Source organism: Mobula birostris, chromosome 8 (assembly GCF_030028105.1).
Source record: "Mobula birostris isolate sMobBir1 chromosome 8, sMobBir1.hap1, whole genome shotgun sequence".
Taxonomy (NCBI): domain Eukaryota; kingdom Metazoa; phylum Chordata; class Chondrichthyes; order Myliobatiformes; family Myliobatidae; genus Mobula; species Mobula birostris.
The window spans coordinates 143,320,146-143,333,079 of record NC_092377.1 but is presented as its reverse complement, the minus strand read 5'-3'; the positions used below and the strand labels follow the sequence as shown (position 1 = coordinate 143,333,079).

General features: G+C 39.6%; 1 protein-coding gene across 1 annotated transcript in view; it reads right to left on the bottom strand.

Moving 5' to 3' along the window:
* Positions 1-12,934, bottom strand: part of LOC140202328 (scavenger receptor cysteine-rich type 1 protein M130-like) — a 44,899-nt gene that overhangs the window by 17,993 nt on the left and 13,972 nt on the right. Inside the window, exons 4-6 of the mRNA XM_072267236.1 lie at positions 11,161-11,466; positions 5,159-5,473; positions 3,032-3,346 (exon numbers count right to left, since the gene is read on the bottom strand). Of these exons, the coding sequence (XP_072123337.1) occupies positions 3,032-3,346; positions 5,159-5,473; positions 11,161-11,466 (936 nt within the window). The remainder of the gene's footprint in view (positions 1-3,031; positions 3,347-5,158; positions 5,474-11,160; positions 11,467-12,934) is intronic.

Sequence of the window (12,934 nt, the reverse complement as noted above, 5' to 3'; positions counted from 1 at the left end):
TGGATATTATTGACTATCGTCATGCCTTCAGTCCAGTTGCGGAGAGTTAGCATTTTCAATGCTATTGTTCATTTGGCGTGCGCGGCCACTTCGCTGGTGATGTCTGTTATCTGCCAAGTAGGGGACCGTGCACAATCCTGATTTGATGGAGACAGACGTGAGAGTACGGAGGAACATCTGGAAAACTTCCGAAATTCCCGCTTCGCTGCCGCTGCTACTGTGTGGTAACCGGAATCTCCGGAGCTGAAGGCCCCGAAATCCTCGGCTTTGCATGTTCCAGCGGCCGGGGTGAGGTCGAAGGCGCTCGGCAGAGGATGTCGCTCAGGAGGCTGTATCGGAGAGGCTGGTCGGAAGCTCGAAGTTTTCGGACGGACGGACTCGGTGTCGGCTGTAGTCGGCTGCTTCCAAAGCATCGGCAAGTTGACGGTGCCTGGAGGTTTATGGCAGGGAGTTCTCCCTTTTGCCGCCGCTATCGGGGACTCGGGAGTCGATCTACTCGGGGACTTTTGAGACTTTATTTACCGTGCCCATGGTTTGTTCTGCATCAAATTCTGGTATTTCTTTGCACTGCTGTAACTATATGTTATAATTATGTGGTTCTATCAGTGTTAGTCTTTGGTTTGATGTGTTTTCTGTGATATTACCCTGGAGAAACATTGTATTATTTCTTAATACATGTATGCATTTCTAAATGACAATAAAAGAGCACTGAGTGTTCTAATAATCTAAAAATTAGTTTCCTTTCTACGTCATTAATTGGTAAAATACTGTATCTCTAAGCAAGACAAGTATCAATAACAAAGTTGGATTCATCAATAGGTCTGCACTAACATAAAAAGCCAGTTAAACACCAACTAACGAATTATAACGATGTTAATGTTGTTTCAATATATATTTCGGGTTGTTCCTTCATCACCTCCCACGTCCAGTCTAATGCACGAAAATAAAACTGCTCTTGCGAGGATGCGCTGTACAACTTTTGGTAGTTGTTCAAGAAAAAAGACTGCATTTGGCAGCTGATTTTTCCTGCCAAATTAACATTCGTTCATAGATCACATTTCTGAAAATACATTTTTAGATTCAGCACATTTATGTCGGGAAGTGTATGGTTTATGCTTTTTGATCGAAGAAATGATAGGGTTGACGATTTTCCAAGTGGAGAGAATGTACAAAGAACTGAGGTGTAAAGGGACTTGGGAGTACATGAAGGATTCTCTGAAGGTTAATCTGAAGGTTGAGTTTGTGATGAGAAAAGCAAATGCAGTGTTAGCATTCATTTGAAGAGAACAAGAATATCAAAGAAAAGAGGTAATTACAATCTTTCTAAAGCACTGGTGAGACCGCACTTGGAGCATTGTGAGCAGAATTGAGCTCTTTATTTATGTATATTTAAGGTGCAAGTTGATAGATTCTTGATGGGTCAAGTCATGAAGGGATACGGGGAGAAGGCAAGGAGATTGGGGCTGAGAGGAAAATTGGATCAGCCGTGATGAAATTGCGGAGCAGACTCGAAGGGCCAAGTGGCCTAAATCTGCTGCTATATCTTATGGTCTATATGTCTTATGGTATCCCAGTTAACTTCATTTTCATTGAAATAATAACACTGCATTCATCTATAATCAAGCCTCCAATCACATTCCGTGGACTACATCAAAACTGGACTTTCAGAGACACCTTCAAAATTAATCGCTTAAATCATTTTGTTTCAGGATGAATACGAGAATATGAATGCGCCACAACACTACCACTGATACACACTGACGCAAAAATAAAATAGTGCATGCCATTTTCTTTTGCGCACACAGACACAAATAATCAACCCTCACCTGAGTAATAAGCAGGCTGATCCATTGACAACTATTCAATAAACAGTGATCATGTTTGGCGTCGCGTTTGACTCTTTCTTTGATAATCTAATTCCCAGTATTTCAAATCACAACTAACTTCTGCCTCACAGTACCACCGCATATGTTTGCTCTTTGTTCGGGTCATCGGATTCGAAACGCCCTTCTTATATTTAGCCTGATTTCAGTATCTGAAAACTTTTTCCTTTGCCTCATATCATGCAACTTTTACATTAAACATCTCCCTTTCCTCAGTCTGGAATAGGGAACACTTCTTAGTACAGCTAAGCTATCAGAGATTTGCGGTGTTTCAGTATTTTAAATGTTAGCCACGTATTGACATGTTCCAATGAACTTCAACGTAGATTGCCCTGACTCGGATAGCTCAGCAGTGTTAATTTGCAGCTAAAGATAAATCATCAGTAGTACTCCAAAGTTGACAATATTTTATTGCTCCAATCAACTCCTTGCAAACTCTCCCTCACAGAATGTCTCGCTTGCTCAAATGCTCAACTTCCTCCTCCAATTTTAATGTGCCTTTCCTATCATTCTTGGCTTCACAAAAGAAGAGGCTGCATGAAAGCTATGCGACAGGCAAAACTTCTTAGAAGTATATATGCAGTGATCTTAGTCGTGTGAAATTAGTAGAAATTCTATTGCAAAGCCTGATTAGGGTCAAGGGAACGCATAAAAAAAAAATCCCACATTTCGTCGCACTGAAGTCACCCTCATTTGGCACACAACCCAATGTGAATGAATGCATAAAATCGTATACGCAGCGTCTAAATCTGATGTCTTCAGTGAAGCAGGTTAAGTACATACTGACTGCATAAAATTTGCATTATCTGGCCGGAAAGACGTGGCTTTCCTCTGTATTACGATTTTCATTCAACTTCCCTAGTTGTGCAGGCTGGTAGGTTAACTGCCCTTGGTAAATTCCCTGTATTCTCCAGAGAAGTTGTAGACTCTATCGGGCGGGGCCGCGGACAGAGTTCTGTGTGTCAGTTGGGGGAAGTGGTGCAGTATAATATGCACTTCCTTCAACAGGGGAGTTGACTGTCTGCGCCGACATTGTCAGGTGGCCAGATACCTCTCTGCATGTGTCAATTGCTCTGAATTTCTCAATGTATTATTAATGGTCACAGCTGTTTATAAACTCCCATTGCCAGAAATGTCATAATATTCACCTGAACAAAGGACACCGACACCCGTAATGTCAGAGGAAGACGGATTCAACATGGTTGTTCTGCAACTGCCGAGATGCGACTCACTTCCTTCACATTGAACTTCGGTCACCCACACGGGCCGTTCATTCTCTGGGTACCGTGAAGAGTTGTAGGCGGATGTCGCAGAGCCGCAACGCAGTTGTCTACAAACAACGTTAGCTTCCTTGATGCTCCAATAGTTATCCTGCATCCTACGCCAGGTACCATTATCGTACAACTCCACTCGGCCATCGCAGCGGCTTCCCCCGTCGTTCAGTCTCAAAGACCACAGTTCATCTGCAATATCAAAAAAGGGTAAAACACATACCAAGCCAAAGTATTCCATACATTTTCAGCTAATAAATGCGAAGTTTTCTTTACACACTAATTTTCCACGTGTTACACAGGAAGGGAAAAATATCAGTAAACTTCATCGGTCCACTTAAGAGCAATAAAAACTGTTTGTGTACTTCATCTCAGAAAATTGGACTGGAAACGTAAGTCAGAGAGGTTACCCTTTGAATGTACTGATAACTACAGAAGGGATGACGCATTTTGATACCTGAGTAACGGGTCTTCCAGAAATATCTTTATTTTTTTTTTACTTTTATTTTTATTTGGATAAGGAATTCACAAATATCATGTACTTTTTTCACACATATAACCTTTTCCATTTTTTATATGTATAAAACTACAATTATTTATACATTCTTAAGTACACATTGAGATGATATAAAAGGAAAATAAACACTTAAATAGATAGTTATGTACTGTGGTAAATCTAACCTATTAGGCTAAGTAATGGTATTAGTTGTTAAGAAAAATGGTAATAATAGTTTCCATATAACCCTTCTGGACCATTTCCACTGGTCCAAAATGTTGTATATAAGCCTATGTAACAACCATTGTAGGTGTTTATATCCTAATTTGTTCATGCTTGCTCCTGCCCGCAGACATAATTATCCAATCCCTATGTACTTATTTACTTATTTTTTTCATTTTTTTTTATCCCTTTCCCAAATCTTTCCCTGAAATGTCTTTACTTTCTACCTTAATAAGCATCGGAAAAATGCTTTGCAACTCCTCCCCACGTACGTGGGGATGGAAAAATACACACATAGAAAGGAAAAAAAAAATCCTCGGGATTTCTCTTTGGAGAGAAGCAGAATAAGTTGTGATTTGATAGAGGTATATAAGGTGATAAGACTGTTATATACATTGGACAGATAAAGACTTTTCTCAAGGGTCTAAAAGAACAGGCATAATATTCAGCTGTTAGAAGGAAAGTGTGGGGGGCGCGCGTATCAAATTTACGGTCTTTACACAGAGAGTGAAGTGAGCGTGGGACGACCTGCTGCTAGATCTGATAGAGGCCGATACAATAGGGCCATTTAAGAAACTTTTAAAAAGGCACATGGATGATAGAAAAAGATGTAGGATTACGTAGTAGGAAAAAAATTTGATTCATCTTAGAATAGGTTAGAATGTCGGCACAAAGCTTGGTCGTTAGTTGTTGGTTTTATCGAGAAGGCAGGCGTATGGGGTTTAATGGGATCCGGCATCAGCCATGACGGAATGCCGGAGCAGACTCAATGGTCTGAAAAGCTTAATTCTGCTCCGATGTCTTAGGCTCCTGTTATCTAAACATCGTGGACCGAAGGGAGTGTACTGCCTTCAAATGTTTAAATTCTATGTAACAATACTGAATTGCACTTAATCGAATTCACTTCATATTGATTCTCAGCAACCTGTCAATAAACCCTATAATGCCAGTACTCTCTGCGTAAATATTATATCTCCATTACATCGTGCCAAAAGCTACTATCCAGCTACATCAATTGACATCATCCTCTGTCCTTGCATAGCATTATTCTCCAAAATTCCGAGTTATCTACTCCATGCTCAAGTTCGATCTATCATTAATGTCACGGAAATTGTATCATGGCCTATCGTTGGGAAAGGGAGGAACGACACTACCTTCTTCGAAATCACAGTAGCGCATGGGCGCCACTAAACTGCTGATTCGATCAATTGGTTAAAACGTCACAGTTATGATTATACTACGACCAAAGACAAGCTTGTTTCAACCCTACATTTTTTGTGACTCACCAGTGCAGATGAGACCGGCTTCAATGCCACGTGAACAGCTAATCTGAGCCCAGGCTGAGACTGGACAATCAGCTATTTTAGACTCGTTCCCCAGACAATCGTAATTATCCTTCCACATCAACACATTTCCTTCGCCAAAGTAAGAACTTTTGCTAGATGCATTGACTGCACCGCACTGTAGCTGCTCGCAGACCACGGCCGCATCTTCCAGGCTGAAGTATTCATCACAAATCGTCCCCCACTTGTCTCCGTGCAGGACTTCCACACGACCAGAGCATCTGTTCTCCCCATCAACCAGTCGTGGTCCATGTTTCCCTGTGTTAGTTATAATTGATAACAAATAAATATTCTGAATAACAAAACAGAAGAAGCTAATAAAACTGTGAAATGGTTTCATGTTTCACCTTTTACGTGATTGGACAGCTTTCCAATTCTGTCTGTGAAGCATGAGTTCACGAAAAGTAATACAGTCTATAGTACACTGCAGCCTTGCTCTTTAACTGTTTGCATCGCGATCATCTGTTTCCAATTCATGATTCTTATTGTTCCCAAAGTTTACCTTAAACCCACCTGGACTCTGGTACACTTGAAGTTTTTGAAGACGACCATTGCTTCAAGCATGAGGCCACACACGTGACAAACATTAGGCCATACATGTGAGAAAAACAGCTCTTTATTTACATTTTTATACATACACTTCAACTAAGTATTGGTCCCTAATTTCATGATCTTTGCATACCCATTCCGTTCACATTCCCACACTACAAAAGTTAGTGGATACATCCCAGGCCAACATGGTTAAAACACTCCCCGCCATTGAGCACATCTACATGGACGCTGCCGCAGGAAAGCAGCAGCCATCAGCAAGGAGATGCAGAGGAGACACGGATTCAAGACCTACAGGTTCAGGTACAGTTTTTACCTCTGAATCATAGGGCTTTTGAAACAAAGGGAATCACGTCACTTAATTTCACTCACCCAATTACCGGACTGTTCCCACAACATATGGATTCACTTTCAATGACTCTTCCTCTCATGTTCTCGATATTTTTTGCTTATTTATTATTATTTTTCTCAGCTCATTCTGCTGAAACCTGAGACAAGCACACTCATTTTACAATTGCTAGGAACTTTAGGACTATTCCAGTCATGCTTAACTTGTGTCTTTCTGGAGATTTACATAAATATTTCTTTGTAGGTCTATTTGCTTAATGCTATTGTGTAATGAACTTGGGATGATAACAATTTTTGTTATTACTGTTGGGACAATGTATATCTTGTCCATGTTCCATCGTATTTCGATTTCCTCTTTTAATTAAGCATATTTCTGCTGTGTTCCGCTTAATGGCTTCTGGATGTGATGTGTTTGGAATGGCTGTATCTATTCAGTAATTTGTTCTTGCATGTTTCCCGTATAATATTATATCCGGGCGATTATGGAACGTAATATCTGCAATACAGTATAGTTCGCAATATAATATTTTCAATCTGTGCCTCTAAAACTGGATAAAACTTTTATTTATGATAAAGTATGTAGTTTATAGCAAGATTTTCTGTAAATGATATTTGCCATTTGATTGTGCCTGTGTAAGTAATCGGGCTGATTTAAACTTCTGCTGCATCCTGCAATATCTGGATTATTTCTGGTTTCTCTGGAAATGTTCTGCATTTATCACCTTGAATTTATTGTTCTTTTATTAAGTATTTTGATTTGTTGTTGTGTTTTCTGTCTTGTATCTCCACAAGGAACAGCCCTTTTTCCGGAAAGAGATCTCCAACTCCAAGTGAGGATTTCGACATTTCCTTGTAAACATATAGTCTGCTCAAATCGTGTGGATATATCCAACGGAGGGTTATATTCTTCCACTGGTTAGCTTTCTCTTCAATAGTGATAATTTATTCATATTTCTGGTTGTGTTTTTATTTAAGTTTAGTGCTGTATGCAGCGTCTCAGAATTTCATGTGCTCGAGTGGACGCTTGAATCCTGTTTTCGTCGATGAAAATGTATCCGCAGAAGCTTTATCTGAATGCTGTGTATTTTTTTAATGTCTGTTATTCCTCTTCCACCTTTTATTCCAGGTTGTGTTAATCTCCATGCGCTCGAGTGTGCATAGGTTTGTTTTTCCAATATTCAACATCTTCGTCCTTGTTTTTCATTGTAAATTTTCCAGAACAGTTTCGTACCAAGATACTATGCTAAAAGAACACAAATATATAGGTGTAGCAAAAGTGTTTATTGCCTTTGATATATATTTACTGTTGAGCTCTGTTTTGAAGGTTTTCTTAAGCTTTGAACTAAATTATATTGATCGTTCTCACCTTCATGGAACTGTGATCTGTTTCACTAGCTCTATCGCACCTTTATTTGCGTTCAATGTTCTGTACCTATATCGCCCAAAGTTCATGTTAATCTCTTCAGAAAATAGATCTACTTTTGAATGAATTGTTTTAGCTTTACTCATGAAAGAGTGTATAACCTATTTAGCATATAATTTCAAATTGTCCATGTAGAAGTATGTATATTATCACTTTCTTTATCTCAGCTAACATGGTAAAACTTGAGTTGTGGGTATGGCTGGAATCTTTTGGATTATTCTGGTGTTGTTTCATAATTTAACCTTCTGACGGTTTGCTTAGATATTGTTGTGTAGGTCGAATTGTTTAATGTTATTGTGTAGTGACATTGGGATAAAACAGTCGTAGATATTATTACTGGGACAATGTATACCTTGGTCATGTTCCATAGTCTTTCCATTTCCTCTTCTAATTCAGCATATTTCTGGTGATTTTCCTTCACTGAGTTTTATATGCTGTGTGTGGTTGCAATGACAACATCGATTAACTGAGTATTGTCTTGCTTGCTGATCCTGAATTTTTATAGTCGGATGGTCATTATTGATTATCCTCTCTATAATGATGGTCCTGTTGTAATATAATTTGCTGTAACACAGGATCAGGTTTGTAATTATAGTAAGATACGGTCTATTTATGAGTTTGCATATTAAGTTATGATTTGATGACTTTGGTGAATGATGTTTGCCACTTGATTATGCCTGAGTAAATAATCAGATTGTTAAGCTGCAGCAGGATCCTGTTATGGGTTGGATTGTTTCTATTTTCTCTTGCCACATTCTGCATTGACCGCCTTGAATTTGTTGGTCTTTTATTATGCATTTCTGATGTGTGTGTGTGTGTGTGTGTCTGTGTGTGTATGTGTGTGTGTGTTAACCACCTGGTCCTCTGTTGCCATAGTGAAACCATCTGTTTCTAGGAAGAGGTCTCCAACTCGGAGAGCTCGTCTCAACTGGAATCAGGGTTCAACATTTCTTTGTCGATGTTAGCCTCCTCAGAGATATTGTGATACTGCGCGGACTGGGCCTTTTCGGCCCGTCGATGTGCACCGACCAATGTGCTTGTTACCCTGGATTTCCGGCATCTGTAGATTTTCTCTTATTTACAATCTGTTCCTGGCCTAATCTTGACCAATTCACGATGATCAATGAACCGACAAACTGGTGTATGTTTGGGCTGTGGGAGGAAACGAGAGCACCCGGAGGAAACCCATGCGGTCAGGGAGAGCACTTACATACTCCTTTCCGGTTGCGGCGGGAATTGAACAATAGTCACCTGTACTGTAAATAATTATGCTACCCTTTACGCTACCATGCTGACAGTATCCCGGGGGTGTATTCCATGGAGGGTAATGTTCTTCTATTCGATAACTGTAGCTTCTACAGTGACAATTTTATTTCATTTTTCTGGGATGTACTTGCATTTCAGTTTAGTTACATGTGCTTCTTATCACAATTGCATATGCTCGCATAGAGTGCTGAATCTTGTTTACATTGATGAAAATACATCTTTAGAAACTTTATCTGACTGTTGTGTATTTTTATGTCTAATGTTCGTCTTCCTCCTTCTATCCTGAGTAGTGTTAATTGGAATGTGTCGTATCGTACTGTCTGTATCACTGGGTTGTAATGGTGTCATATATGTACTTTGGTAATAAAATGAATGAGAGCTTTGAACTTTGAACGTTCAGGTTCATGTAATCTCCAAGCCTTTAGTAGTCCTCTTAACTTCCATCTCTGTAACCATGATTGTAGTCGGTGACAGTGAAGGTGGTTCTCAGGAATTGACCACTGCAGTACTCCGCATGACAATCATTATCAATCTTAGAACGAATTAGAATCTGAAATAAATTTAATTGCATTCCCTGCCACAGCATTGATAAAAGGCAACGGGTTTTCCTATTAAATCGCTTTCACTCAAAAGTGTCACAAAGTCTTCTGGTTTCTGTCTGTTGATGGCGATTTATCAGACTTTTGGGTCAGCAGTTTTCTTCCAACTATTATTTTTTTATTTCATTTTGTCATTATTACTTGATTTCATTTCTATAATGTTCTTTGAAGATATTTGGTTTCCGTTTCCTGCTACAATTTCCAAAGCAAAGCAATGTTTCAACATATTTCTAATTTTCTGATTTTGTGTTCCAGTTGTGGTTTTCTTTCTGTCATTTATATTAGTTCGGCAGGATTAACATTCTTTTCCCACAAATCAATCGAATCACAGCAGAATTTTGCGCATTTAACATCATGTATTTTACTTGTATCCATTTCTATACATTTCCGTACAGTAATATCGTACACCATCTAGCCTGAAGATAATAGTAGCTGATTTGAATTGGTTGGCCTTATCTCTTCAGTCGTCCAACCATGCTTCCTTTTTTAGCAGCCCAATCTCCTGTGATTCATGGTAAATGGTAGGGCATTGAAGAATGCTGTAGAACAGAAAGATCTAGGAATAATGGGGCATAGTTCCCTGAAGGTGGAATCGCATGTGGATAGGGCGGTGAACAAAACTTTTGGCATGCTGGCCTTTATAAATCATAGCATTGAGTACAGGAGTTGGGATGTAATGTTGAAATTGTACAAGGCATTGGTAAGGCCAAATTTGGAGTATTGTGTATGGTTCTGGTCACCGAATTATAGGAAAGATGTCAATAAAGTTGAGAGAGTACAGAGGAGATTTACGAGAATGTTGCCTGGGTTTCATCTCCTAAGTTGTAGAGAAAGGTTGAACAAGTTGGGCCTTTATTCTTTGGAGCGTAGAAGGTTGAGGGAGAACTTGATAGCGGTGTTTAAAATTATGAGTGGGATAGATAGAGTTGACGTGGATAGGCTTTTTCCCTTGTCAGTGGGGGAGGTTCAAACAAGAGGACATGAGTTGTGAGTTAAAGGGCAAAAGTCTGGGGGTAACATGAGGGGGAACTTCTTTACTCAGAGAGTGGTAGCTGTGTGGAACAAGCTTCCAGCAGAAGTGGTTGAGGCAAGTTCGATGTTGTCATTTAAATTTAAATTGGATAGATACATGGACAGGAAAGAAATGGAGGGATATGGGCTGAGTGCAGGTCGGTGGGACTAGGTGAGAGTAAGAGTTCGGCACGGACTAGAAGGACCGAGATAGCCTGTTTCCGTGTTGTAATTGTGATATGGTTATATGGTTATATGATTCAGAAAAATCTGTCTTTCAAGGCCGAACAAATTTGTTAATGTACCAACTCTTATTGACCCTCCTGTTCGACTGTTTGAGGAGCTTAATGTTCTTTCTTTCTTACTTCTCTTATAATACTTGTACATCTGTGCACCTGTTATGCTACAGTGATACAGTAATTTCCTTTGGGATCAGTAAAGTATCTATCTATATATTTACTGTCTGTCAATTTAAGAGCATATTCGTCAGGTTTTGATGAATGATTCTTGTTTTAGCCCATCGAAGTTTCCAAATAGAGGCATTTTTCAATTCCTCCTTTAGTCCCCCACATTAAAATCAATCATTAATGCTGACCAATACAAAATTCTTAAGGCTCCGCACCCCCAAAATGTCGGTTAATATTGCTGCAATTTTAAGCCCTAAACAGGAAGAACTGTTGAGAACTGACTATTCATTTCCAAGTGCCACCAAAGTTTACCATTGATTTACTCTGAATCCTGGTACTCACCGGAACAGATCAGAATGAGATCATTCATGTGGTTGCAATTATGCCTAGTTGAAGATACTGGACAGTCCGAAAGGGTCGATTCATTGCCCTGACATTCAACGCTCTGTGAATGTTCATTTCCCTCTTCAATACGGGTTCCACTCAACACAGAAACAGCAACTCCGCATTGAAGCTGACTGCACACAACATTGGCATCTTCCATATCCCACTGCGGGACACAAGCCCTTTCCCAGGTTTTAACAAACTGCACTTCCAGTCTTCCCGAACATTCGTCAGATCCGGACACCAATCTTGGAGCTCTGTGATCTGGAAAAAAAAATAAGATGTAAAGCGCAGTTGTCATAATGACTATTTGATATCAGATAATTTTACGTTCCAAAATCGTCGGGATTCAAATTTGGTCACAGACAGTTAGCATGTTTTCGCTCCTCCCTCGTGCACTCTACTTACTGAGTGCTGGTGGATTCATTTTGGCACCAGACCGAACAGTTTTCCCTCACATATTGCAAGTTAATGCTGCATGTGCTCAACGCACTCTCTGCAGTCCGGATCGAGAATATTCTGCAATACGATTTAAACGACCTCTGTATCACAAGTGCATGCTGTCGGTTTGTCCTATCAACAACTTCACTGATTTTCACATCAGGATATCAGTACTTCTCAGAAAGCATCATAGGACAGTCATAATAATGACAATTATATCACCGTGTAGTCAATTCCAATTGAGTTCAGATTATTTCAGATTCTGAATTCATTGGAATTCAAGTTTCATCTCATACAGATGACATGCTTTCCTTCCTCCCTTATGCACCACAATTATTTGGTACTGGTAGATTAATTTCGGCACCACACCGATCGGATTTTACTGATATTTCACAAGCTGATGCTGTGTCTCACAAATCAATCGCCACAGTCATGAGAGGAATTATTCTAGTTTCCGAGTTGAACAATCTTTCTGTCAAAAGTGCATTCAGCTGGTTTGCCCACTTGTCAACTTTACTGACTTTTACATCAGGATATCAGCATACCGTCAGCAGCCTCAATTCTCTTTTTTCCAAATTAATTGGGGACAGATAATGATCCTTAAATAAACCAGTTCCCCTGCTTTACATCGGTTCCTCTGCTATCCCATGACTGGAGTCCCTGCAAGAATGAATATGAATGTACTTCATTAACGTTCCATGAAGCCATTTCCCACGATTAACCCTGCTCTGTAATATGAGGAAAATGTTCCCTGTCTTGCTGAACTTGTTAATATCCTATTTCTGCAGCTATTATTTTTTTTAACCTAACATCTCTATAATCTTCGCTAAAAGTAGTCCCATCTCGTCCATATTTCTTATAACATAACATCTCCATAATCTTCGCTAAAAGTAGTCCCATCTTGTCCATATTTCTTATAACTCGAACTGTCTAGTCCTACCAAAATCCCTCTGATTTTTCTCTGCACCCTCTCCAGCATAAGACCGTCTTTTCAGTAGCGTAGAGATCAGAACCGCACACAGCAATAAACGTGCATTCGGACCGACATCGCGCACATCAGTAATCTGACGACCCACAAAGTGCTCACATCCCCGGCCGATAAGAGAAAGTATGCCAGATGGCTTCCTCACAACCTCATTTGTGTTGTCACTTTCACAGAATCAATTGCTTGTTCTCTCTATTCATTAACACCTCTCAAGATCTACTAATTCACTATGCATGTCTTACGCAGGTTTAAATTCTAAAAAATATATCACTTTGTGCCTATCTGAGTTAAGCTTGAACTACCAGT